Here is a 26,948-nt window from a genome sequence, read left to right on the forward strand (position 1 = left end):
AATACTGCTGTCTCGAGGATCGGGATACCACAGATCATAAGCCATAATACGCTAATGAATCTAAAATAATGATATTATCATAAGTGTATTAAAAAATAAAAAATATGATATGATAGCCATTCATTTTATGAGAAATATATTTTAAACACAATATTGTCACACAATACAACTTAAACACAAAATTCAGTTCATCTCAGGATATTAAACATGTATATTCAAATACGATCTCACAGAAATACATAAAACAATGATGAAAATACATCTTTGGAGCTTTTAATTTCTTCCACTGCTTGAAGTTGAAGTATGTTGAAGTATCCTAGTACAGCGACGGCGATCATGATCCTGTTTCTTACAAATACCACAGTGGTTCTTATTTCTTATTTGCCTATCATCCATCTCATTTCATAGTCTTGTTGACTTTGGTCTACCTTTCTGCTTGGGTCTCAAACGATGATAATCAGGAATACATTTGAACATACGTGTATGTATCCAATAATCTTCATGTGGTAATGGATTAAAGTCACTGCTCCAAGCATTCATATATACTGTAATTGTATATGCATCATCCATAAAATCACTAAAATGTACAGCAATTTCTTGACACATAACTAAAACGTGTGAATATGGATATTTATACATGCTCTACTTTCCACAAGAATATTTTTTTCAGCTAAAGTAACAGTATGAAAATTTTATCCACCTCGTAACCCTGCGTTTGCTCTCCTCGTAAGTACTTCATATATACTTCTTTGAAGGTTGAATGCTGTTACTCTGTGCTGATTAGCTTTAACTTGATCTTCAGCAATCTTAATTGCAATATGAAGAGTAAAAAGATTATTTGGATTCTCCTCTACATATCTCAAGGCTTGGGCATGCCTCGTATTGAAGTGTTTCACAAGATGATAAAATGTCATTTGAACACAAGCTGTAATTGACACATTTCTAGCTCCTCGTAAAATACTGTTAAAAACCTTCGACAAATTTATAGTTAAGACACCATAGCACAGGCCATCATCATGTGCCAACGTCCACTTCTCCTTTTCTATCTCGGACAACCAGCTCCAAGCCTCTTCATTCACTGTTTTGATCCTACCCATAATAAAGTTGAACTTGCGAACTTGATGAGTGCTTCCTGCTTGCCATACTGCTCTTTTCAGCTGCATATTTTTAAAATGAATGTTAAAATTACTGCAGATATATCTTAAGCAGTATTGGTGATAGGCACATGGTAGACTCCATCCAATAGACTCATTTGTGATGGCATTTAATATACCTGGATATCTGTCAGAAATTAAGCATATTCTATTTCTATCTTTGATGATATGTGTTCTGACCTGAAAAAGAAATCAACTCTAACTTGCAGTCGTCTCCTCATCCACAATTGCATATGCTAATAGAAATATCCCATTCTCTGCATCAATTTCTGTTGCAATTAACATCTTACCTTTAAACTTTTCATACAAGTACGTGCCATCAATGCTGATTACAGGACGACAGTGCATAAAACCCTGGATAGATGGTTGGAAAGCCTAAAAAATATAATTTAAAATTCGGACATTGAAATTCACAGTTTGAAAAAAATTCCATGAAACAACTGTACCGGAATTTGCATGTTGAAGTGCAGCTATATAATATGATAATTTAGCATAAGACGGCTCCCATTCTCCATAAATATCAACCAATGCCTTCTGCTTTCCACACCATGCTTTCCTGTATGACACTGTATATTGAAATTGATCATTAATGGTTGTCACAATAGCTTCAACTTTAACACCAGGATCTTTCTCAACAATATATCAGACTAGTGTGCTAATCATCCTTCCACTGACATGTTGTGGTCTCGACTCAACCCCGTAAACAAACAAGTATGAGAACCCTCATATTTTATGATTTAAAAATATCCATATTTTTTCAATAATACAGTACGAAGCTTCCATTTACAATTTTGAACATTATCTGATGATGCACATCGTACGGACCATAATTTCGAATACGTCTGAACTACATTGTATGTCCGATGCTTCATAATGTGATAAAGATCAACAGCTCTCCTTACATAATCTTTACTCTCAAATATTAGACTTTTAGAAAATTCAGCCATCGAGGAGTCCCAAAACTGATAGTCAGAGTTCAATCTTCGACCAGCACTAACACAACCACCATCATCTAAATTTATATCGTTAAAAAATTATGAGAGTTCGTGCAAACGAGGTTGAGGTTCTCCCACATTAATATTAGCCTGAACATCTTCATCATCATTCTCATCTTCATTACTGCTACTGTCCTCATCCATCCAATAGTCTTCATCTCCGCTTTCATTTGACTCAAAGCCTAGATTATCAGAATTTATTCTACCGACTACCCAGTCATTATTCCCTATATGAGTGTCGTCTCTCGCACTTACCACTACTTCTAGTAAAGGAGAAGTCACTATAGCAGAAGACACAGGAGAGGTCACCATATGACTCTAAATAATTGGACAACTAGGACCAACAGTAGTGGAATGTTGTTCTGCAAATACGGTCTCAACACTATCGGTTTGCACCATAGGAGTTACGAAAGGTGAGGAAGGCCTAACATTATTGTCCGTTTGAGTTAAAAGTCGACTATAGTATCCAAAGCTCGGTATATCTTCCTTTTCAATATATAATTTTAAAAATCGATATTCTGAATATTTCAAAAGAAAGGTCAGCATTTCTTCGACATCTTCATCAATTAGAACTAAGATATAATTGCTCTGCATTAACTATCCCGACAGATTAGAAGATTTTCATTTCAATTTTATTTCATATTTTTATTTGTCTATAGGAATACTGCTGTATAAATGGTCCAATAATTCTTGACATGATAATGATGAAGATACTCTAATCATCCGATTTGCAGGGTGATTGTACTGCACACCAGTTTCATCATTCTGTATTATGCCATCATAATACAATAGTACACGAACTCGAGTACTGTTCATTTTCTCAGAGAAATCTATGATAAAATTAAAATCAAAATATTTAGTATTACTAATTATTTTATTATTTTAAAAGATTTATATGATAAATGCATCATATCATCAATAAATAGGTACAGATAGATTCTATCCCATTCGAGAATTGCATTAATTCTATAGGTTAATTACATTAATCAAATGATACGCAAAAGGAACCGAAAGAAATTTTGACAGTATTTTTTCTTAGTTCTCCCCACACGACTGAAAATATGTGAGGAGAACTAAAAAAAAATGCTGTCCGATATTTCTCTCGAACCCTCTGCATATTATTCGAATAATGTAATTACCTATAGAATTAAATACAATTTTCAAACTGTTCAAACTGGACAATCAATTGACCAATGTATATATTTTACGGTATCCGTATAAAAATATATAATCAAATATATATTTTATACGGATGTCGTAGAATATCCTACATTGGTCAACTGACAGGTCTACATTTTCATGAAATACAATATATTTTAAAATTTTTAAATTATGATCGAATCAAATTTTAAAATAAATCTGAATCTAATGAGATAAAAATAAAAAATAAAAAATAATGAGATAAAAATAAAAATTAAAAAAATTAAAATAGAAGGGTGCTGCAGGGCCGCATGGGCCCGCCATCGGAGGGCCGCCGCAGGCCCGCCGTCGTCGGGGCCAGCTGTCGGGGCCTATCGCCGGGGCCCGCTACCGCGGATCGAAATAGAAGGGCCACCACAGGGCCGCACGGGCCCACCACCGGGGCCTGCCGCGGCCCGTCGCCGGCGGGCCAACGTAGGGGCCCATCGGGCCCCATCGCCGGGGGGGCCGTCGGGGCTCGTTACAGGGAGCCGCTGTCGGCCCTCTGTCGCCGGCGGCCAAGGAAAAAGAGGGAGAGAGAGAGAGGAAGAGGGAGAGAAGAGGGGGCCGGCCAAGGGAAGGGGAGGGCCGGGGCCCGCTGCTGGCCATTTATCGCCGGCGGCCAAGGAAAAAGAGGGAGAGAGAGAGGAAGAGGAAGAGAGAGAGAGAGGAAGAGGGAGAGAAGAGGGGGCCGGCCAAGGGAAGGGGAGGGCTGGGGCCCGCCACAGGGGGCCGCCGTCGGGGCGTGCGGGCCCACCGCCGGCCCTCTGTCGTCGGTGGCCAAGAAAAAAGAGGGAGAGAGAGAGAGAGGAAGAGGGAGAGGAGGGGGCTGGCCAAGGGAAAGGGAGGGTCGGGGCCCGCCGCGGGGGGCCGCCGTCGGGGTGCGCAGGCCCATCGCTGGCCCTCTGTCGCTGGCAGCCAAGGAAAAAGAGAGAGAGAGAGGAAGAGGGAGAGAAGAGGAAGAGAGAGAAGAAGAGGAAAGAGAGAGGAGGGAGCTCACCATCGTCGGGAGCTCACCGCCATGCCGTCAGAGAGGAGAAATATCGGAGAAGAGGGAGAGAGGGTTTTTTTTGGATTTTATGCTTCAAAAATGCCAAATGGAATGGCATTTTCAAAAACTCCATTCTGTTTGGCATTTTCTTCCATCTTTTTCTTTTTTATGATTTTTTTATTTTTTTTTAATTTTTTTTAGTTATTTTTTTGTGATTTTTTAATAAATAAAATTAATTTAAAATGGGGATAGTAATTTGAAATGATAATTTTTTATTTGAATTAAAGTTAATTTTTTTAAAAAAAAAAATAATAATAATTATAATTTTTTTATCATTTTTTATTTAAATTATAATTATAATTATAATTTTTAATTTTTTTCAATTCAATTCTTTTCCCTTTTTTCTTTTTTTATGGTATTTTTTATTTCTTTTACCCCAATTTTTTTCTTTTTTTCAGATATTTTTTAAAAAATAATTTGAAATGGAGAAAGTAATTTGAAATGATATTTTTTATTTGAATTAAAGTTAAAATTTTTATTTTTTTAAAATTCTAATTTATAATTTTTATTTTTTTCATTTTTTTTCTTTTTTCATTTTTTTGGCATTTTTTTCATTTATTTTTCTTGAATTCAAATTCAAATTTTAATTTTTTTATAATTTAAAATTATAATTTTTATTTTTTCCCATTTTTATCATTTTTTTTGTTTTTATGAAATTTTTTTAAGGTATTTTTTTCATTTGTTTGGAATATTTTTTAAATAAATTAATTTAAAATGGAAAAAATAATTTGAAATGATATCTTTTATTTTAATTAAAATTAAAAATTTTATTCTTTTTAAATTTAAAATTATAATTTTTATTTTTTTATCATTTTTTTAAATTTTTGAATTTTTTATGGCTCTTTTATTTTTTTATTTTTTTGAACATCTTTTTTTTTAAAAATTAATTTGAAATGGAGAAAGTAATTTGAAATGATGTTTTTTATTTGAATTAAAAATAAAATTTTTATTTTTTAAATTCAAAATTATAATTTTTATTTTTTTCTCATTTCTTTCTCATTTTTTTATGTTATTTTTTTTTTATTTTTTAAAGATTTTTTAAGATATTTTTTTAAAAATTATTTTTAAATAAAGAAAATAATTTAAAAATATTTTTTTATTTGAATTAAAATTAAAATTTTTATTCTTTAAAATTTATTCAAAATTTTAATTTTAATTTTTTTCTATTTTTTTCTTTTTTTATTATATTTTTTTAAAAAAAATTATTTGAAAAAGAGATTGTAATTTGAAATGATGATTTTTATTTGATTTAAAATTAAAATTTTTATTTTCTTAAATTTTAGAATTATAATTTCTATTTCTTTTTGATTTTTTGTTATGATATTTTTAAATTTTTTTTACATCAATTTTTTTCAGATATTTTTTTAAAAAGATAATTTGAAATGGAGATACTAATTTTAAATGGAGAAACTAATTTTAAATGATAATTTTTTATTTTTATCAAAATTAAAATTTTTATTTTTTTATAAATTTAAATTTTTTTTCTATTTTTTATCATTTTTTTTGAAAGAAAAAATAAAAAATGCCAAATAATATGGTATTTTTAAAAACGTCATATTATTTGGTGTTTTCTATTTTTATTTTTTATTTTTTTTTGACGTCGTCTACGTGAAAAATGAGGGATGACGTGACAATGATAAAATGCCATTCAAAATCATATTTTATCGATTTTGCATCATTCTGATAAATAAATTAAAAATTAAATTATTTATATAAATAATTTTTTTATATTAATTAAAAAAAATACTCACGCGCGGTATCCCCAAACTTTATTCCTCTACGATGGTTTCGAGGCCGCCTCCTCTCCTACCCCTCATCCTCCCATGTGCAAGTCCCAACGTGCTGTCATCGCATCCGACCCCACCAGCCGCTCCTCCTTTAGCGTCCCCATCACTGTCTCCGGTGGGTAGCACCACTGCCTCCAACTCCTCCCCCTCGGGCGCCTTGCTCGCCTCTAAGACCTCCTCCTCCGCCTCCCTCCTCGCCCTCCACAACTCCCTCCAAGAGACCCCCGCCCTCTACCCCTTCTCCGAGATTTCCGTTGCCACCAAGAACCCGCCACCTACATGCCTGCCTCACTGCCATCCACAAGAGCCACCACAGCGGCCTTGTCTGCCTCCTTAGCACCTCTGTCGTCAGTGGCTGCATCTACCTCGTCTACGAGAATTCCCCCGGCGCCCCCCACGCCGATTGCTTCCGTAACCCCCACAACCCCAACTTCACCCTGCTCTCTTCCTGGATATCTCGCGTCCAGGTCGCCGTATCCAGGTCATCGTCGATCTCATCCAGGGCCTCGACTATATCCACCACCATTTCGCTACCATCCACAACTGCATTGAGGCCTCCAATGTCCTCATCATTGAGCCCCACTCTATGCCAAGATCTACCATTTCGGCACCGCAAATCTCACTAGCGAGATCCTCGCCACGACCAAAGCCAACGCCGCCAGAGATCTCTCTCCTGTCCTTTCCATCCCGCAAGCAAAAAAGATCGGACAGACATCGGATGATGATCGACGAAACCAGGGGGTACATGGTGATGGAGCTGCTGGTCGGTGAAAATATCTTGCAGCGATCGGACGTGTCTGCCCATCTGGAGCTCCTCTCTGGTGAGGAGCCGATCAACAACCAGTTCGACAAGGGGCGCAATAGCTTCCACAAGTAGGCAACGGATCCTTGATTGCTCACGATCTGGAGTAGGCGACGGATTGAGAGATTTGGGGAAAAATAGGGCATTCCAATACAGTGGTGATGAACCTTTGAATCTATTTAAACGTGCAGATGGGTAAGGTTGTGTCTGACGAATATGATCATAAATCGATTGAATGCTATTTTTTAAATTTAGTAAATTAAATCTAATAATAAATTTAGACTTAATCTTAGATAAAAAAATTATAATTATTTTTTTATTTATATCTTAAATTTTACGGAAGTTTGAAGCAAGATTTTTTTTGAATGTCGTTAGGTTTTATGAGACATTTAAATTTTAAATTTTAATTAATTAATTTAATTATTTATTTTGTTATTTATTTTATAATATTATGATGAGATGCTTTATGTGTATTAAAAAAAATATATAAACCTATAAAGATTGCCAGGTTGAGAGCGTGACAGATATAATATATCATGAAATAGTATCTTGGTTGATACCTTCCGGTCATCTTCTTGATTTCTTAAGATAAATTTTATGATTAATATTTTAAATATATTTTTTTAATACTTTGGATTGATGATGCTCAGGATGTTTGGTTAGTAATTAAAAAAATATATTTTTTTTATTTTTTAGTTTTTAAACAATAAAAATTAAAAAATAATATTTGATAATATCATACAAAATAAAAATTAAAAATTAAAAAATTAAAATAATTATTTTATATGTAAAATAAAAATATTTTATTTTTCAAAACTTATTTTTCTATCTTTTTATACTTCTCTGCATCTAAAATATCAAAATAAAAAGTAAAGAGTTCGAATCCTTCTCTTTTGTCGGACTCTTCACCTCTCCATCTTCTTTTTTTTTTTTCCTTCTCGAATCTTTCTCTCCCGTCGAATCCTTCACTTGCTATCCTAAAATATTATTTTTATATTTATAATAATATGATTATAAAATATATATATTTATTTTTATTTAATAATAAAAATTTAAAAAAATAAAAAATATTTTTAAAAATTAAAAATTAAAAATTAAAAAATATAATCAAATGCACCCTCAATATATCGTACGTTTTCGGTGGATCGCCAGCTTCAACTAAAACCGCACCTGCTCCTTTTTCAAACATGTAAAGGAGAGCCATCCCAAGTGCCAACGGTCAAAAATGCAGCCAATGGAAAGCAACATGGAGGAGGACCGCATAGCCTTTTGTTCCTCTATTATTTATTCTTCAAGAAAAAGACAGCATGGCCGTTTGACAAAAGTAAGGAAGGAAACAAAAACGGCTGCTATCCTTTTCCCCAATCCTTCTCCCACTCCAGTCCCCAACTCCAGCCCTATTCCCCCTTCTCCATCATTTAAAAAATATCAAAAAATATCAAACAACTTTTCAACAGATATTAAAAAATAGTATAAAATATCAAAAAGATTTCTAATTGATATACTATTTTAAAAAAATATCAAAAAATATCAAAAAAAAGTTAATATACCGTATTAAAGATATCAAAAAAATATATATAATATCAGGAAATTTTTTAACTAATATGTCATATATGCTAAAATTATAGAATTGTGAGATCCTAATTTTGTGAATATTTATATTTTTGTATATATACCGCCCATGATATATCCAAAATCGGAAAACAGTTTTGTGCTCCACTCCAATACCCACTCTCCCCCCATGGCCTCCTACTTCTCCCACCTCTCCTCCCCAGATCGCGACGCCGTCGATGCCATCGTCTCCCAGGCCATCGATCTCTGCACTCTCGATCAGGTCGCCGCCCTCAACACCTCCCATCTCTCCGACTCCTCCCTCCTCCCCACCGACCTCGAATCCCGCTTCCGAAAGCTCAAATCTTTCCCCGGAGCCAATCCCCAGCGACCCCTCGATCAAAGGAAGGAGAACATACCCCGAATCTCGAACCGTGGCGAGAGCATCCCCAAGCCATCAATCGATTCCAACGAGCCAGCAGAAGAGAAGAAGCCGCCCACAAAAGCCGAGACCTCCTCTTCTCCTCCCCTGGAACCAGACGTCGACAAGAATTTGGGAAACCCGAAACCAACAACTGGGTTCGCGTCGTCGTCGTCTTCGATACCTCTCCCTTCTCCGAGAGACTCTCCGTCGCCACCGCGGCGAGGGTGCTGCTTCGTGTTCTCGCCGAGGGGAAAGGAGAGGAAGCGTGGGGATTGGGGCGGGAACGACGAGATTCTCTCGGACGTGGGCACGTTCTCGATGAAGGAGCAGCAGAGGAAGCTGAAGAAGGCGCTCAAGGAGCAGGAGAAGGCGAGCCGGGAGGCGGAGAAGATGGTGGAGTGGGTGAAGCAGGCGTCCGCGAGGATGAATGTGACCGCCGTCGATGAGTTGCTCAGCGACGACGAAGAAGAGCTCAAGTGATTCCTGGTAGTTTTCCTTCTTTTGGCAGCAGTAAGTTTTCTTATACCATTAAAAATATATATACATATATATATATACTGCAAATTTTTGTTTTCTTGGAGAGACCAAGGATAAGATGAACTATGAGAGTTTTGATGGCATCAATAGTTTAATTGTATTAAATCTTGGTATTTCTCAATAAAAAAAAGAGAAAAGATTATCACATAATATCACCATGGTGCTTTTGTTTCATATATCTCTTAATTTTCAGTTGGCTTTTAGTTTGATAAATTTTTACCAATTTTTGCAGAGCAAGAAATGAAAAACTGGCATTAAATGTCACCTATATTATCTTTTGTCTTCTTCTATGCTTATATTTCTTTGCAACTTAGTTTATTATAAACAGATTTGCTATATGTTATAAAGATCTTCCCTGATACAATTGTAGCACCTAGAATTATGACCGGGAACTGAGCATTCTTTTGATGCAAAAAGAGACCTCAGAGAATGATGTCAAAGATCTTCAATTTAGGGCTGTAACAATTTCATAGCAGAATTTTTCATTGATCTCATGGTCATAATTCCTTGTGAATCAGATTTTGTTGTTCCCTTAATTGGCTCTTATAAATTATGATACCGACTTGACCGGTTGTGTCCAATTCTAGTTTCATACAACTGAGCAGCTTTTCCTGCCAAAATGCATAAGCAGGAGCAGATCTGTTGTTAGATCTTTTCTAGAAAGGGAGATTTAGCCCCAGGTATTTAATATTTGTTCTTAGATCTTTTCCAAGTCCCCTATTGGATTAGCTCCGGGGGACTTCAACATGTATTGAACATATTATATGATTCCAGGTGCAAGATCCACCTGCAAAGTGAGAAAACAATGATTGAACAGAGAATGTCTGCATTACTTTCTAAGGCTTGAGACTGCAATAGCAAAATTGCTCCAATTTCAAACTTTGTACCAAGGTATGCTGAACCAGGCCAAACCGCCCGGTTCACTCCATACCAAGCCGAACCGGTACAAGACCGGATTGGTTCGGCCCTATTTTATGAAACCACCACCAAATCGCTGGTATTGAGATGTATTGCTCCATACCGAAGCATACCGCCCTCATAACATACCGAATCGAAATGTACCTACCTATACTGAAATAAAAAATTGAAAAAAATATGTTAACTAGATCTGCTGAATTGGACTGAGTCATCGGGTTCACCCCATACCGAGTCAAACCGGCTGCCGACCGGTATGGCTTCCCGGCGCCGATTCTGTGGATCTTACTCTATGCTGCCATTTAATATCCAGACAAATTTATACCTTCAAAACAAACATGGAATATGATTCTGAAAGTATTCCATTGACAGCTGAATACAACTGAAAGCAAAACCAGGTTGAAGTGTAGGTATTCTCTCAATGTTAGCTTAGTTTTTTGTCCATTTAAAGGTGCCTTTATTCTTCAACCACAGAACTACCTGTCATTACATGGATTCTCCTACAAAATCGGGAAATGGCTTTTGTGCAATTTTACTTTTAAAGTTAGCACGACAAACTCCTGTTACCTGCTGCTGGGTCCAAACCTGCCAAGCCATTTCATGTAATAAATATAGAAAACAAGGAATTATGCATCCCCCATGATTTAATCATGATTTTATTGTGACTTTCGAGCAGTCAAGAGTAACAAAGTAGTTCTCTCGAGGCTTATGATCCCATTAGATGAATATTACAGGATAATGATTTCCAATAATAGAGGTCTAATAATTTTCTCTTTTTTAGTTCTTTTCTTGCAAACATATGGTCACTGGAGCTCATCCTGCTCTTTCACAAAATTTTGCAACTATGCAAGTGGCATTGAGACTGGAGACCTGATACAGGTGCGTACTAAAGTCAGCACTTTGTATGCACTATTTGAATACTATTTCACCTATGAAACAATGTCAGATGGCATATACGTATTTGCTGATGTAATATAGGCATCGCAGTCATGTATTTATGGCATATGATCGACCTAGTACATATAAAGTCTCCAACCCTATGAGCTAAGATTGGAGGGTGTATATTCTGATGGGTAATTTACCAAGGATTTTTCTGCATCTCGGAGCTTGATAAATGTACTAGACATTTAGAAACAAACATGCAAGTAACAACTATTATTGGTTCATTCATTGATGTATCTTTTTTACTTTTATATAATTTATTCAGATATTTAGTCATTTTTACATTTCTTTAGTCTCAAATTCTTGTTTTAAATTGCTTATGCATTGAGCAAATTCATTACAGATTCTGAATCAGCATAATCCTTGGGTTTTTGCCAACCAAGATAAGCTCATCCTTGAATCTGCTATTACAGTCTTCAAAGCATATGCGCATACTCTTCTTATCCAACTAGATCATATACAAAATAAAAATTTAAAACATCTTGCGTTTCTATATCAGGTAATATCCATATCTACAATACTGCTTTGCATTTGAGAAAATTGAAATTCATGTGTTTCGAAAAATGCTTGGTAGAAAAAAGGCTTCCAACCCACATGTTAGTCACCTATGTATGAATTCTCATTAGCCAGCTTTTCCTACTGAAGGGTAACTCTGGTTTATGCAATTTCCAAACTTCTTCAACTCCTGTGCTACTTTCAGTCTTTCCCTCCTCTTCTAGACAAAGACTCAGATACCTCTCTTTATGACAGCCTCCTCAAGTTTTTGTTGTACAAGTGCATACTATCTCATTAGCTACTCCATCAATATGTCCTCAATTCTGGTTAATTTCTGTAATTCTTCTATAATTCTCATTTTTCACTCTATCCTTTCTAATTTCACCACATCCATCTAATAACCATCAGAAATATTAACATGACAGCTTACAGCACATAAGGAGTATCACCTACTGGAAATATTAACATGACAGCTTACAGCATACATGTCAATCATCTAATAACCACTGATCTAAAACACCCTACTTATCTTCTGAAAAAACTGCAAAACAAAGGAATCTTATTAATAACCCAATCATCCTTCACCCTGTTCCAGAGGTCAAGAAGCTTTGTATCTTAAATGATGCTCCTTTTCATCTTGTCACCCATGCATTTTAGTCTGTACTGTTAAAATTTACAAACCACAGCATATTTTTTTACAAAAAATTAGGTGTTGCACATCGAACAGTGATGGATGGGCATTGGGCCATTGGTTATCTCTCTTCCACTCTTGAAACCTTTGATCAGAAGAAATCCCCTTTCTAGCCTAGAAACATGATTTCATTCTAAAGTCCACCAATGTCGGAATTGTGATGAAAAGCATGGACAATTAGTAAAAGGTAGTGGAAGGTGCCAAACAGACATGGATTAGAGACTTGCCAAGAGGCATGCCCCTAATGGGTAGAATTTCATTGGACAACAGCCGCTGCATAGCAGTGCTCTAATCCACTGCAGCAAAATGATCTAGTGGTTTGATTGTTAACAATATGTGAAGAGCACATGACAAACATGATGGGAGTCCATGATTCATTCCAAATTACTCAAATTTAAAGCCATGATTCTGGCCATTGCAGCATACACAGAGCAGAGGTGTTCACTCGAGGTGAAGTTAGAAAGAGTCTTGAACATGTCCCATCTCTTATTTCCAATACAAACAAAATGTTACCAAGACTCTTTCAGAAACAAATCATTTTGATTGTCACTTTGCGCAGCTGGTTAGGGTTGTCTGGGAGAAACATGCAGCACATGGTCATTCAGACATTCACACAGCCAATCACAGCCGCTGCTTCCTGTAGGCCCCATTCATCAAGTATACATCTTGGTGCACCATCACACCCGGCCACGTGGTACACTTAGTGTAGGCAATAATTTCTCATAATCTAGGGAAAGGCAATGCTGGCCCCCTTTCCTTTTTTTTTTTGGATGAAAAGGGAAGCTAATGAGCAAAGAACTCATTACCCAACCAATTTTATTAGAACTTTGCAATTCATTAGCTACAGATCTCTTTTTTTCTTTGGTAAAAAGCTACAGGTCTCCTTTAGCAACGTAATTTTTTATTTTTATTTTTTTTTAAGAATCTACAAAGAAAAACACGGAAGTCATGGGAATGAGACCTACGCTCATTTTATTCGTATACATATGTAATTTTTTTTTTTTTTAAGCTTATCACAGTTGATTGGCAACAAAAATAGGTTACTCAGCAAGAGGACAAGTAAAAATCTTCTGCCCCGGAGCTAGTATCACCTTGGGATCATATTTCTTCTTCATCTCGACAAACCACTCCCATTTTGAACCAAAATGCTTCATCCAATCCTCCATCTTCTCATAGTGAGGCATGTACTGCTTCATGCCGATCCCATTTTGATCGCAAAACCCTAACATTTCATCAATCTGCTTCAGGACACGGTCCAAATCATCAGGGGTGGTTGACAGCAGTAGCCCAATCTTATAGAACACCTCCTCTTCTGGGAACATCAAAGACATCCTCCCATCAAACCTGACACCAGACAAAGAACCATATCCAAATTTAACAAGAGCAAAACCCAAGTTATGTTTTCATTCATGCATCAAGTGTAACTGGTTCCTTACTTGTCCTTGCCCAAAGGGTAACATAAGATGACACCCGTGGGCTTATGCTGCTGAAAGATGCCCCTAAATACGCCCTCATGGAAGTCATAGATCCTAGACTTGGGCACCAGCATGTTGATCCACGGGTGGGGGACGTCCCAAAAGTTGACTTCTCTGAGCTTTTTCTCCTCCTCACGGACCCTGTCTAGGAACTGCACGTAGGAGAGATCTTTGGTGAACTTGAACCCGAGGCAATGCTTCAGTCCTTCGGTTATAGAATCCAGGTCCTGCCAGAAAAAAAAACATAAAACAGAAAAGTGTTGGACGCGTAGAACTGAATCGACTTGAAGCATCTGATTGAGATCTGATCTATATCGAAGCTAAGACTCACAGACCAACCACACCAAGGCTCTGGGACTCGGGTAGGGTATGTTTAGTTGGCGAAAATTGGGCTCTGAAATGGGAATATGAATGAGCGATATTCATTTTAAGCGTTTGGTCGAAAAGAATTCTATTCTTTAAGAAATCTTCAAGATCATGGAGCAAGATATTTAAAAAAATTATCATATTTCTGAAATTTATTTTTATATATTTTTCATTAAGAAATTGCTGTAGAAATATTAATAGAATCTTCAAAATTATATGGGATTCTCATAGCATATTCTTGGGATACACACACATATACATACATATAGATAGATAGATACACATATACATACATACATATATATAGATATACATATCTATATACATACATATACATATGTATATATACATATGCATATGTATATATATATTAAAATGGATGTTTTGTCTTCGGCTGAGCCTCCATATGCCATATCTATAATTCTTCCGTATTTTTTTCTATGGAAACTCTTCTATATTTAAGATGACGCTTATGATAAATGTTTAGAAAATTATCTAGTATTATGAGAAGGTAAACGTCCATATTTGACATTTATGGTATGCATTTAATACGCTATGTCTTGACATTCAATTTTCCTAATTTTTATGATTCAAGAAAAGACTTAAAGGTTGAATGAAGGTAATCTAATCGTAATAAATTTTCTTAACTTTCATGATTCACAAAAAGGTTTAAGAGGTAGCCAATTGAGAAGGTAGTGGGCAATTAAATATGTTTAATTAGGAGGTTATAATTAGATCATATATATTATTAAGAAAAGATAAGCATTTCTTAGCTTTTTTCTATGAGACAACGGACCAAACGACCACCTTAAAATGTTGCATCTTTTCATATTCGGGTTTAGCATGGTGCAACATGGGATGTGATCTTTTATTTTTTGAAGTTTTAGTTTGTACAGGTACGAAAAATGATTAGGTAAGAATGAGCATATTCTGATAGAGGGATAGGGGTTTCTCTCTCTCTCTCTCCTATCTTGATCCAATCATCATCCTTTATTCTCTTCCTCTGGGATAAGGGTTGTGATTGCGATGGGGAAGCTGAAGCTGGTGCTATTTAACTCAATGACAAGCAGGAGGCATTCAAGCCACTGATGGAGGAGAAAGTAGGGATGTTGGTATCACCCCGCACAATTATAGCCCTATACTTACATTACCTTGGATGTCCTCCATTGATCAAACTCTCATCATTTTTCTCTTGATCTTTGGCTATTATTTTTTTTTCTTTGCATTATTTTGATTGCATTCTATTTGAATTTCTTAAATTTAATTGATAAAAAATAGTTAATTTTAAATAATATTATTTGTAAAATAATTATATAATTAATAAAAATATTTTAAATATAATATATTTTTTAAATAAAAATGCATCCGGCGCATCGTACAGGTAATACGCTAATGGATCTAAGAATTAGATAAGAAGAATAAAAAATGTTGGGAATACCTGGTCAATCGTGGACGAGTTGTCATCATCATAGTCAATTGTTGCTTCGATTACGTAGACCTCTTCGTGCATGGAAAGAAGGGTGTGGATTTTCTCCACGTCCACCTTGGAGAAGAAAGGAGATCGCCAGCTCATCGTGCTACTCGTAATGAGGAATCCTTCCAAATAGTTAAAGCCCTTCTTCTTCCCGGGATTTCCATCAAGGGATATGAGGTACTCCTCATCCTTGGTGAAGGCCTCAAAATCCGAGTAAACCAAGCCAACCCACTTCACCTGCAAGTAATCACATTGTCAAATAACCTCAAACACATAGACAAGGCTTTTTTTTCCCCTAGAAAATATAGATAGGGCCTATGAAACTGGGTTCAAGCTCAGCTTGTTAAGCTAACTAAACGAGTTGGCCTGCTCATTTTCATTCTGAACAAGCCTATCAATGGCCAAAAAAGAACACACACACACACACACACACACAAAAAGGTTTATGCTGCTCTAGCTAATTACCTTTGTGGGTGCCGGTTCCAAGGCGATTCTAGCTCTGGTGATGACACCAAACTGGCCTAATCCTCCAAGAGCCGCATAAAACAAATCGGAGTTGAGGTGTTCGGAACAAGTCACTAGCTCCCCATTACCTGTGTTGCACCAAAAAGAAATGTAAAGAGACAACATGATTAAGTATTTTTAACTCATTGAGTAACTGAATAAATTGCTTTGCATGCCTATAATTAGTGGATCAAATTCGAAGGTCTCGTGTATTATGTCCACAAGTAGCCCAATGCATGACTTTGATGGATGCCGTTCACAAGAGCCATTGAATCTAATTGCATGTGAATGTGATGCGCATTGCATACTGCTTGCTTCCACACGTGCCTGTTAACTCACCTACAAATTGTAGGACAGTGGTTGCATCTTTTGCACAAAAGAAGGATTCACCTTTGTGCGAATCCACTATTATATCACACAATGGTCACTTCAAGAGCTATGCTTGCACGGGATGTGACCCAATGATCCACGTTATGAAAGAAGATCGATCGTTCTTTTGCATGCGAAAGATACAACCCTAAATCCCAAAATTGCATATTGCATCAGCTCTGTTACTCTCAAGCAAGAGGCCAAGGATTCGATCATATGGATCTTGTCATTCTTTTACAATCATATAACAAGCAATATTTTCTGAGCACAGATTCTTTGCTGTACACTGCACGCATCATCTATTGCACGATAGATAGATGGTCACAAATGGATGCAGGCCGTGTAATGCACTGTCATGTACAGCAGCGTGCAGCTATCCATTGTACAATAGATGGTCTGCACAATGCATCGCATGTACTTTAGAGAAGTCGCATTCATGTTTCCTAGGTATACCAGTTTATGGTAGGCAGTCCAAATGAAAAAAAAAACATAAACAAAGGAAGCGCGTACATATATATGTATATACCAGTGATGACATCCAGCTCGTAGACATTACTGACCTGCGGCCCGTGGCGGAAGGTCTGCCCGCTGATCCCACCGACTGAGAGGGAGCCACCGACGGTGAGGTCAAGGTAGTCCAGCCAAGTGCGTGGCGAAAGGCCATGCCTCAAAGTTTCATGCATCACCTCCGACCACATCTGCTCGGCTCCCACGTCGGCAAAAGGAGCCGGACAACCACTCGACGATACATTAATCCTCCTCCGGTAGCCACTCCGAGCTAAAGATCTCATGTCTATAGTTATACCATTATCACCAACCGACTGGCCTCTATCGGAGTGGCCTCGGCCTCTGGCAGTAACAGTGATTAGTTCTGATGACATGCCGCAGCGACGAACAAGCCGGGCAATGTCATCCTCCGATGATGGGCAGTAGATGGCCAAAGGGCGGCCTTTGATAATGCCTCCAAAGTCCGTGGAGGCATTGGTGATGGCATCATCATCCACTTGGATTCTGGAAATAGTCTTGGAGTCTTCAAGCTCTCTCGCTAGTATGCTCGACCATTGGGCCTTTCGCTCGCTGTAAATGGAAGAGGAGATGAACATGGCCATAAGGTGGTGTGACAAAGGTTTTGGGGGATAGGAAGTAGTTTAAAGAAATAATTTAGCAAAACTTGGATGCACAGAAGAGAGAATGACACTTGATGAATTGTGGGTAAAGACCCCCTATATATACTGATCTTGTCGGCTATACATGGTATATATAGTCAGGTATATATGGTATATGTAATTAGCTATATATGGAATGCATTTCTAATAAGACTGAAATCGGATTGAATATGGATCATATATTTCTATACGCATATGAATATTAATCGGATATAAAAATTTATATAGATACAAATTGGATACTAAAAATATGGATATAAATATGTATATAAATCAAATAATTAAAATTTATGATTGTAGAATCAAAAATATTAACAAATGGATGGTAAATCAAATTAAGACTATACTAATATGATTATATATTTCCCTTAAAAGTTTATAACAACGATATAAAATTAAATATGGTCATAAATAGAACACATATTTGGACATGGATCGGATGGTTGTTTATCCATATCCATATCCATTTTTCTTTGATGGATATAAATATAGACTAGATACTCATCCACTCCTATTTCCAACTATATATAGTATCTTGTATGGGCCATAATGATATATCATATTAACTATACATAAGAGTGATTTGAGGGATTTGTGATTTGTAGCCATAATCTTAGACATGATCACAGCAAACAAATATCCTTTCATTCATATAAAAATAATTGGGAAGGGAGCCTAGCGAATGTGGACATCCAGTTTTGATGATATGATCCAATTTGGATAGTGATCCGGAGACGAGGCTAACAATAGAAATTTATATTTAATAGTCTGCAAAACTAGCTAAAACATACCAAATAATATTTTATCTTGCTTATATCATATCTTTACACTATATTAAAGGAGAAGCCACAACATACATGTATGTATGTATGCATGTATGTGTGTGTGTATGTATATATGTGTATGCACGTATGTATGTATATGTATATGTGTATATATGTATATGTATATCTATATGTATATATATATGTATATGTATATATATATATATGTATATGTATATATATGTATGTATATGCATGTGTATTTATATATCTCTATGTATATGTATGTATGTATGTATATATATATCTATGTATGTATGTGTATATATATATATATATGTGTATATATATATATATATATGTGTGTGTGTGTGTGTGTGTGTGTGTGTGTGGGTGTGTGTGTGTGTGTATTTATATGTGTGTATGTGTGTGTGTGTATGTATGTATGTGTGTGTGTGTGTGTGTGTGTGTGTGTGTATGTGTGTGTGTGTGTATATATATACAGTTTAAAATTTGATAATTAAAAAATTAAATTTAAAATTATGGATTATATTCACTGATTGATTTTAAAATTTAATAATAAATAATCTATTTTCGGATTTTATCTGATCAAGATATATTGTGCTGGATCAGTTTACTTTTATCCTTCAAAATGGGCTCAAAAAATCAATAACCATGTTTGGATTAAAATACGAAGTTCATTTACTTTTTCAAATTTATTTTGGATATTTTGTTGGTTTAACTGAGGACCAATTCAAGATTAGATTGATATTAAAAAATTAAAATAAAATAATTTTGCATTTCATATTCATATGAGAAATAAGTTATTTTAAATATTTCATTTTTTTATTTTTATTGAATACTTTTTTACTGTGTTGATACATTTATATTGTTTGTATGTTTATATTTTGTAATAAAAACTTTTATATATTTTATATTTAGGAATTTTGTACTTAGAACTTCTGTTCTAGCTTCGATTCGAAAAAAATGTTGTTAGATTTTATTTGTAACATGGATTCAAAATAATGAAATAAGGATAAAAAGATCATGCTAGAGGTAATTTAATTTTAAATATTACCACTTATTTTTTCAATTAATTTTTATTAAAAATTTTTCTCAATTCAATAATATTTTATAAATTTTTTTTTGATATTTATATTTTTAGTTTAATGAAAAGATGATTAGTATGAATATAGATTCATTAGTTAATAAAAAAATTATATATTATACTATATGAGAAATCTATATATTAATAAAATATTTTAATTTTTTGATTTCACTTAGGCTCCACCATGGAGCGTGGGTTATATACTAGTACATTCCATAAATGTGATTACCATAAAAAACCTATTGCATAAATTTGATTAACAAAAAAATAATGGTGGAATTAATTTGTTTCAGCCCTTATGAGCAAATATTAAGGCTTTCTCTCTCTTGAGGTAGATTTCACTCACTACATTTATTTTTGTTATTCGAATATGATATAATAACAAACTTGATTTATACATATCTAAATTATAAAATATACCAACATGATTATTATTTTTTATATATTTTTTAAATTCAAATTTGAATTTCAAATGTCAACCACTAACAGCAGGTTTAATTCATGTCACAAGATATGCCAACATAATTATCATTTTCAATGAATTCTAAATTTAAATGATGTTTAAATACATCAAAAATGATAACCATATTGGCATATCTCATACTTATATGAAATAAAACTGCTATCAATAGCTAATATAGAAAGGCGAGAAAATTTTTAGAGAATAACAAAGAAAAGAAGATTTGTGGAGAATGAAAACAATAGTCTCAAATTGTCACTATTGTATTATATTATATTTATAGACTTATGATTATACAGAACATAAAGAAAAAGTTTGATCCAATTCATTTAGATTTAACTTACAAATTTTAAATTTAAATTTAAATTTAAATTACATTAAAAATAATAATCACTTTTAGCTTCCTATCTGATCTATGGGTTGGAGGATGAATTGACCCATTGTTTGAGAGCGAGATTGATTTGGAGAAGGACAAGGGGGCAGTCTTGGGAGGCAAGCTGCGGCCCCTGACTGGACCCCTTCCTGCATGCAATTTGTCAGAGCATGACTGGGGTCGACCTATACTTGAGGTGATGATGGCGTATGTCGCTTATTAGATCTGATTTTTCAAAAATAATTTCATCTTCGATACCAAGATGATACCTACACATCGAGTGCTAAAGAGAGCTATGTGTTTAGTTGCAAAGTGCTGCTATATCAATACTGTCGGGCCGTCCTTTGACATTCCTAAATCCTGAAATTCCCATGCTGCTCTTATAGCAAACTAGAGGATTATCTTTATTTTCTGAGAGCCCCTCCCTCGAGGTTTGATAAGATCAATTTTGATGGCAGTATCAAGAATGTAAGGATCGTGCTGGTTTTGTCATTGAGAGTCTGGACGCAGGCTACTAGCAACAAAGGAATCTTATCTTTTTGAGCCATCCATCTTGGGAGCTGAGATTCAAGCTGATTGAATGGACTTTATCTATGCCAGACAAAAGCTACGAACAGAGAAGATCTACATAGAGGGTGACTCGATAACCATTATCGATTAGATCTGGGATGACACGAGATAGCTAGAGGTCCATTTGCTTCTCCATGACATTTGGACATCCTTTTGAGAGTCTGCCATGATGTCTATTCGATATATCTTTCGAAAAGCGAACAAAGCGGCAGACTCGGTCGCTTCTTATGTTACTGAACATATTGGAGACTGAACCTAACAACAGGATGAAATATGCCCATAGATCCTACAAGATCTTTTATTTTCTGACTTCATGGGTTGTATTCACACTAGAGTGTGTGATCACCTACCTATATAAAAAAAATAAAAATAATAATCATGTTAGCATATCTTATGATTGTATAATGCCATCAATAGCTGATATTTAAAATTCAAATTTAAATTCAAAATGCATCAAAAATGATTTCATATTGGTATATCTCATGATTGCATAAATCAAATCTGCTATCAATAGCTCATAATTAAAATTTAAATTTGTATTTTAAATATACCAGAAATGACAATCATATTAACATATCTTGTAATTGAGGCCCATGCGAATCAAATCTACTATTATACCCCCTCAAGCTAAACGGGTGAGTTGGGATGTTGAGCTTTTGACTAGGATGTAGAGCTTTGGCAAAGATATTAACTACTTAATAAATAATAAAAAAAAAATTGGACATCCAATTCTTTATGGACCACCTTTTTCATGGACAAAATGATAATCTAGCTAAATATGCTTAGTACGAGCATAAAAAATTGAATTAAATATAATAGAGAAGGTAGAAATATTATCACACCAAATGAGATAAGTGGTCCAGAGTGGAAGATGAAGTTTATTGAAGAGAGAGCAAAAATCAATATAATTTTAACAGTAGCATGGGCCAATCTTCTATGTTCAACCTCTACTGATGATCAGCCGACAGTAGATTACTTTTTAACAGATCAAGAGATTGGATTAAAGCCAAGATAAACATAATATCCGCTTGTTGAACTTTAAGTTCAATTGGATGAGACCGTAGAAAAAATCTGAGTGACAGTAGCTTTTAGACAATGCAAAATGCATTTGACCACAACCCAACAGTCTTCAGTTGAAGATTGTATATGTTGGGCAACTTAGTTTGCTGCAAAGAAGAGGTTTGGCCTAGTATCATGATGAATAAAAGAATTAGAAGGTTTAGAGTGCCAGAAAGCGTCACGGAATGATTATTCATTATTAAAAACATTCTACTTTTCAAGTAAACATCTCTCGTACCCATAATTTTAGTTAATCATTTTTCATCCCGACATTACCAAATCACCTCTGGTATAAGATGTGAAGAAGTCACATTAAAAAATAATATGAAAAGAGGTATCTAAGTTAACAATTCAAGTACAACCATAGTATGTAAGGTTCATAAAATTATCATTACAAATAATGGTGATATCAACATTAGATGCAACTGCTACTATATCTCTTTCTTTGTTCTTTTCTTCACTTTTCTCCGTTGCTGGCTCTTTTTTAAATTTTTTACATTTTTTTATGTGCCTCAGTTTGTCATAATAAAAATATTTGATTTTTTTTAAAAATTTGAACTTTCTCCTTGACTTATCATAATTATTAAAATTTTATAAATTTCTAATTTTACTCCCTATCTTCCTGTAACCAATGCTTCTGCTTGTGTAATCACATCCTATTTTTTTTTTCTAATTTTCTGATTAAGCATACTATCTTTTATCATTCCTAAAATCACTACACTATTAGGTGAATGATACAAATAGAGTTTTCCAACCGACATGCAAACAGTTGAACAACAATAATACTTGCAACTCACCACCTAGTATTATTTTTATAGCAACCAACTAATTTACTATATCTTGAAATCTACTTAAATGTTCAACAACAAAACTTTCTTCCTTATGCTCCATATGGAGCATATTCACAAGGTTTCTGATCGTGAATATTTTATTTTGTGTAATCTTTTATACATAAAGACTCCAATTTTTTTCATAAACTATAAGCATTAGTCTCCATGACAACATGATTAAAAACACTATCAACTATCCATTGCCCGATTAATCCAATTATCTTCTTATTTATTTTCTACTACTCTTGTTAAGTTTTCTCACTTGATTTTGCACCATTCCCTTCAATTGGATCATACAAATCTTTATAGAATAATAAATCTTCTATTCGAAATTTTCAAATTTAACCATACTTCCACCCATATATTCTTTTATTTAATCAATACAAAAAAATTTAACTAATAATAACCTTACTTTGATACCATTTGGTTAGAAAAAATTATAATCATGAACAATAATGTCGTAAATTTTTTTTTTGTCCAATTAAATGAGATATGACAAAACAATAATAATCTTTATGATCTAATCTGACAATTTAATAAATAAAAATAATTAAGCAATACATAAAAAAAATACCATAATTTTAATATGAATTTTTTACTATTTAAAATAATAAAATTATTACAAGTCTTCTTTATATCAACTAAAAATTACATAAATATATCATCAAGAATAAATCTCGGATTTCATAATAAAAAATAATCATTACTAATAAAACAAATTTCAACAATAAATAGAGAGCATATCTCATCAGATATATAGATTTTTGAAATAATTAATGGAGAAGATTTTTCAAAAATTGAAATCATTCAACTTATAGTTCTCGATGCTAGAAATAACATATTAATTTTTTATCAAAATCAAAATACAATCAATTATCTGATTGTTCGATAAAATAATACTAATTTTTATGCCCCTCCCCCCATCTTTGTTTCTGCACCATACAAGGATTTTTGCGGCCACCGTCTTTATTTCGCGAGAACACTTAAGGCCACACTAATACTTATCCTGCTTAGACTCTTCTCTTTTTTTTTTAAATTTTTTTTTTTTAAGATTGTGGATTCCACGTGAGAAGGGACCATACAACAGTAATTGTATTATCTTTCTCATTTGGTAAGTGTTTAAGTAATTTTTCAAAAACAGAAAGTAGCTATTTAATTTCCAGGTATCTCCATCTGTAATCAGAAAAGACTTGAGAAGATTAAATACCTCATCAGATTTCGAATAAATACTGCCTGTGGTGCCGTAAGATCATTTCCAATCATGCCAAGCAATATGTCTGAGCTGATACGCCTTAATGTTTTCTGGTTTGAGGTAGCTTGTCCACTGCACATACATTACAACGCAGACATTAGATGAATGTTCCAAGACATACAATGTCAGATTTGAAGAGAAAGCAGTCTCATACCATTTGTGCGACTGGCACCCACATGAAGAGTAGAGTGCCAGTCCATCCAGATATTGACCAAACGAATTTTACTCCCTTCTCAGAAAGTTTCCCAGTTCGAGCCTGCATATCTTATTGTCTGCAGAATAGAGAGTTACCTATAAAATAAAACTGTTAAAAAGAAAGTACACAATCTCAGAAATAGATTGTTCAAAAGAAAATAACCATATTCAATATGATAAAACTGTAATAAGAATGCATCAAGTGAATCTACTTGCAGATAACCAAACCTCTTATGCAGCATCATATAAAGAAATTGTAACGATTAAAAGCAGTGGTAAGAATCAGATCATTTACTTCAGTTGGGTCATCGTCAGGTTTAAGTCCAGAGGTACTTTTGGACTCAGGTAGCAGCCTAGACTCTAGAAAACCACAGTTGAGACTTCCATTGGACTTTGTTATTATATGGGATATCATATGAGAAAAATCAACGGGAATGACAAACATGCAGAAGACAATGTTGATAAGCCCTGACATGAAACTAGCATTTGCGAGTCATAGTAATTGTAAGTCACTTTACTTATTTTATGAGTCAATATTTCCCACTGATTTCATGGTAAAATCATAAAATCTTAAAAAAAGCAAGGTCCATGACCTCACAAACTATGAGAATAGTTCTATCTTTTTCCCTTAATATTAATTACACCGGATCTGGTGAAAGTAGTATTGACTTGACGAAATGTTTACAGAGTTTTCTTATCCTGGCGCTGAAACTATATTAATGTGGTTATTTACTTGATGCTTGGACTTCACTAAGATCTTCAATTTTATTAATTGTTTAATATATTCCTCACTAAGGACTCTCAAGAGGAATGTGTGACTTTTGTTTAAGGTCAAAAACAAAGGTGTGACAGCACAAATAGTTTACTTATTCTTTATAGAACTCAAAATATGGACCAAGTAATCAACTAATGAGTATCACCTACCAGAAATATTAACATGGCAGCTTACAGCATACATGTCAATCATCTAATATCCACTAATCTAAAACACCCTACTTATCTTCTGAAGTAACTGCAAAATAAAGGAATCTTATTGATAACCAATCATCCTTCACCCTGTTCCAGAGGTCAAGAAGCATTGCATCTTAAACCGTCCTCCTTTTCACCTTGCCATCCAAGCATTTTAGCCTTTACTGTTAAAATTTACAAATCACAACATATTTTTCCAAACAATTAGGAGGTATTGCTCATCAAACAGATTGATCGATGGGCAATGGACCATTGGTTATCTCTCTTCCACTCTTGACAGCCTTTGATCAGAAGAAATCCCATTAATAGCCTAGAAAGTCCACCAATTTCAGAATTGTGATGAAAAGCATGGACAATGGAAGCAAGGTAGCAACCATACCATAATGACAACTCCAACTGCCATGATGCAAGAGATAGTTCCCGGCAAAATACTGTTTGGGATGAATGGAAACAAACGTAGACCACATGACCTGCATGTCCATCACAAGAAACCCATTAGCTTTCATGAACACACCAAACACCCAAAACCACAACCTAACTCACCTGAGGAAGAACAGAGAGCCTGGTAATTGTGATGAAATCCTTCCAAAGCAGTGACATCCCTTGGCTAAGCCCGTTAATGTAGTCCATAAAGTTCAAGACAAGTCTGGATGCTGCAATGGCAGAGATCGCCATGAAGTGAGGCAGCGGCGCAGCCCTGGACACGGCCAGGTGCATTGTGACCACATAAATCGACATGACACCCAGAGTTTGCACCATGATGGCTTCAATCTCCTTTTTCTCGGTGAAGAAGTACAGCAGTGTAAGGTTCCCCAGAAGGCCATTTAGCATCCCCTGCCACAATTTGCCAAGCTTTCTTCATAAAATAGAAGCAACAAAGGGTGGATGGAGAATGCTGGTGCTGACAAGCCAGGGGATGGCAAAAAGGGTGGCGTGGGAGTTGAGGGAAACCTGTGGGAGCTGGATGAGGATGAAGGGGATGTTGGACACACCGGCAAACTTGGTGGTCATCAAGTCCCACTGCTGGAATCTGGAGAACTGAGAGTAGATAAATTTTAATCTTCTCAAACTGTTGCAATACTATCTTGATATCAATAACAATAGAATGAATCCTCCAAGCGATTCTCGCACCTCCTTGTTTTATAAAGAAAGATGGGGAGCCACCAAAGATAGAATTATGTTGCATGCAACATATATTCAAAATTACGCTCGTCCTTCTTCCTCCTCAACACATGCAACAAGGAACATTAATACGAAAGAAAAGAAAAGATGTAAGCTGTCATCTCAAAAAAAAAAAATAACAATAATAATTAGAAGCAACAAAGGAAAAAAAAAAAATCCATTTTCTCCTCATTCTCCATAGTAGCTAAGAATCCACACAGGCTTCCACAAATGGGCAGCTTCAGAGAAATCCCAGTTCACTGTTTTGGATCAGTATCCACTTGAAATCTTTAAATTTAAATACTTTCCCCGTGATAGAACAGAAAAGAT

The 26,948-nt window shown here is 34.9% G+C and overlaps 2 protein-coding genes and 1 pseudogene across 3 annotated transcripts; 2 read left to right on the forward strand and 1 right to left on the reverse strand.

Moving 5' to 3' along the window:
• Positions 1-6,028: 6,028 nt before the first annotated feature.
• Positions 6,029-7,747, forward strand: LOC105059705 (lysM domain receptor-like kinase 3; annotated as a pseudogene).
• A 770-nt stretch (positions 7,748-8,517) lies between these two features.
• Positions 8,518-11,586, forward strand: LOC105059461 (uncharacterized). Of its 2 annotated transcripts, none has more exons than XM_073249714.1 (2): positions 8,518-9,429; positions 11,177-11,586. In XM_073249714.1, exon 1 carries the CDS (start codon positions 8,650-8,652, stop codon positions 9,421-9,423), a length of 774 nt encoding a protein of 257 aa, XP_073105815.1. In that variant the 5' UTR covers positions 8,518-8,649; the 3' UTR covers positions 9,424-9,429; positions 11,177-11,586. The 2 variants fall into 2 exon arrangements, with proteins under 2 accessions (XP_073105815.1, XP_010941059.2); XM_010942757.4 differs by having other exon boundaries at positions 8,518-9,453; positions 11,177-11,585.
• Positions 11,587-13,469: 1,883 nt separating this feature from the next.
• On the reverse strand, positions 13,470-26,838 carry LOC105059463 (cytokinin dehydrogenase 6). Its single transcript, XM_073249715.1, has 11 exons — positions 26,589-26,838; positions 26,409-26,495; positions 26,001-26,291; positions 25,837-25,927; positions 24,448-24,584; positions 24,249-24,365; positions 17,238-17,788; positions 16,304-16,431; positions 15,803-16,075; positions 13,960-14,225; positions 13,470-13,867 (listed from the first exon to the last, which is right to left on the reverse strand). The coding sequence occupies exons 6-11, from the start codon at positions 24,302-24,304 to the stop codon at positions 13,564-13,566; spliced, it is 1,578 nt and encodes a 525-aa protein (XP_073105816.1). The 5' UTR covers positions 24,305-24,365; positions 24,448-24,584; positions 25,837-25,927; positions 26,001-26,291; positions 26,409-26,495; positions 26,589-26,838; the 3' UTR covers positions 13,470-13,563.
• Positions 26,839-26,948: the final 110 nt, after the last annotated feature.

The sequence above is a fragment of the Elaeis guineensis genome, chromosome 16, assembly GCF_000442705.2.
Source record: "Elaeis guineensis isolate ETL-2024a chromosome 16, EG11, whole genome shotgun sequence".
NCBI lineage: Eukaryota > Viridiplantae > Streptophyta > Magnoliopsida > Arecales > Arecaceae > Elaeis > Elaeis guineensis.

Coding starts and splice junctions, on each gene's coding strand:
- LOC105059461 (XM_073249714.1), top strand. CDS start 8,650: ATGATATATCCAAAATCGGAAAACAGTTTTGTGCTCCACTCCAATACC.
- LOC105059463 (XM_073249715.1), bottom strand. CDS start 24,304: ATGATTGGAAATGATCTTACGGCACCACAGGCAGTATTTATTCGAAAT. Junction 17,789..24,248: donor TTTATTCGAAATCTGATGAG/GTATTTAATCTT, acceptor TTCCATTTACAG/CGAGCGAAAGGCCCAATGGT. Junction 16,432..17,237: donor CGAGCTGGATGTCATCACTG/GTATATACATAT, acceptor GGTGCAACACAG/GTAATGGGGAGCTAGTGACT.